Here is a 1,505-nt window from a genome sequence, read left to right on the forward strand (position 1 = left end):
AGCTGCGCATGCGCAGAAGTGAAATGCGTCATATCCGAAAAGACATATACCTTCCATCTTAAAAACCGGATCAAACTGGATGCGCTATATCAGAAAACACATATACTACTTTAAACAGTTTCTTGATTATAGATACTATAGTTTTAAGTTATTATACAATCTCGATAAACACGTTAATGGGTTAACTAAATTTACATCTATAAATCAAATTATATGATTTCGAAAAGATTTCGCGACAATTGCACGCCCTTTACCGTCAATTTCAGTTTTCTTACTTTAAAAGATATTTTCCTGTTTACGTTATACAAAATTTGCTGCTACGACTTCATATCGTTTTTCCAGTCCTCTTTGTGTATAATCACTATCTGCGATGGTCCTATAAAACTTGATATCTCCCGATCGTGATATTCTATGCTTCCAAAACACAACTTGCAGTCAAATTGTTAATTTGACCATATAAACTACGATTCTAATAAAAGTTATTATTATAATAACAGTTAACGAGTGTGCTAGTAATCCTTGTGTCAATGGTGTCTGTATCGATCAGGTTAACATGTTTACTTGTTCCTGTAATCCAGGATTTAATGGAACTCTTTGTGAATCAGGTATGGTATATTATATCTTAATGGGTGTAACTATGTTTTTGTACACCACACGAAAAGTCAAAGAGCTGCAACGCTGAAATTTGCAGGGAATATCCACATTGCCTATCTCGACATTTGAGATAAAACAGAACTCAAATATTTGCCATAGATTAGGAATTAGGGGCGATTTACGCCATATAGACCGAAAATAGCAAACACCTAACTTTGCTAAATGCTTTGGTTACATTTCTACAAAACATGTTCCAGAAAAGTAAACTAAAATTTGTTTTCAATTTATTTTACCTATTCGTGTATATGATATCTTCCGGTAGAAATTATTCCCAAATCTAAAAACTTAATCGATTTAGATATCTAATTGACATTTATATTTGCAAAAATTGTTAATTTGACCATATAAACTACGATTCTAATAAAAGTTATTATTATAAAAACAGATATAAACGAGTGTGCTAGTAATCCTTGTGTCAATGGTGTCTGTATTGATCAGGTTAACATATTTACTTGTTCCTGTAATCCAGGATTTAATGGAACTCTTTGTGAATCAGGTATTTTTTTTTTTTATCTATTTGTCATGGTTCATTTTGGTATTGATGATTTGTTTGCAAACAGAAACAAAACCAAAGCAGCGTGCCATTACAATTTGATTAATACGGGGGGTACAGAATTGAGTAAGATTTTCGTTAAAGAATTGAAGCCGAGAGAAACTCAAACCATACTTTGGAATATTTACTTGGAAAGAATGTGTTATCTGTTCAGACGGGTGTCGTTTGTTAACGTTATACCTCATTTCCGTTCTATTGATCTGCTTGGACGATTTAAATAGCATCAATCTCATTTCCACAAAACTAAGTGTACCGAGTTTAATTTAATACGGGTTAAAAAGACAAAGTTGAAACCCGT

General features: G+C 32.4%; 1 protein-coding gene across 1 annotated transcript in view; it reads left to right on the top strand.

Moving 5' to 3' along the window:
• Nucleotides 1–1,149, top strand: part of LOTGIDRAFT_75026 (hypothetical protein) — a gene marked incomplete at both ends in the record, with an annotated part of 20,226 nt that extends 19,077 nt beyond the window's left edge. The window contains 2 exons of the mRNA XM_009064760.1: nucleotides 498–605; nucleotides 1,040–1,149. Of these exons, the coding sequence (XP_009063008.1) occupies nucleotides 498–605; nucleotides 1,040–1,149 (218 nt within the window). The remainder of the gene's footprint in view (nucleotides 1–497; nucleotides 606–1,039) is intronic.
• Between the last annotated feature and the right edge of the window lie 356 nt (nucleotides 1,150–1,505).

Source organism: Lottia gigantea (assembly GCF_000327385.1).
Source record: "Lottia gigantea unplaced genomic scaffold LOTGIsca_65, whole genome shotgun sequence".
Classification (NCBI taxonomy): domain Eukaryota; kingdom Metazoa; phylum Mollusca; class Gastropoda; family Lottiidae; genus Lottia; species Lottia gigantea.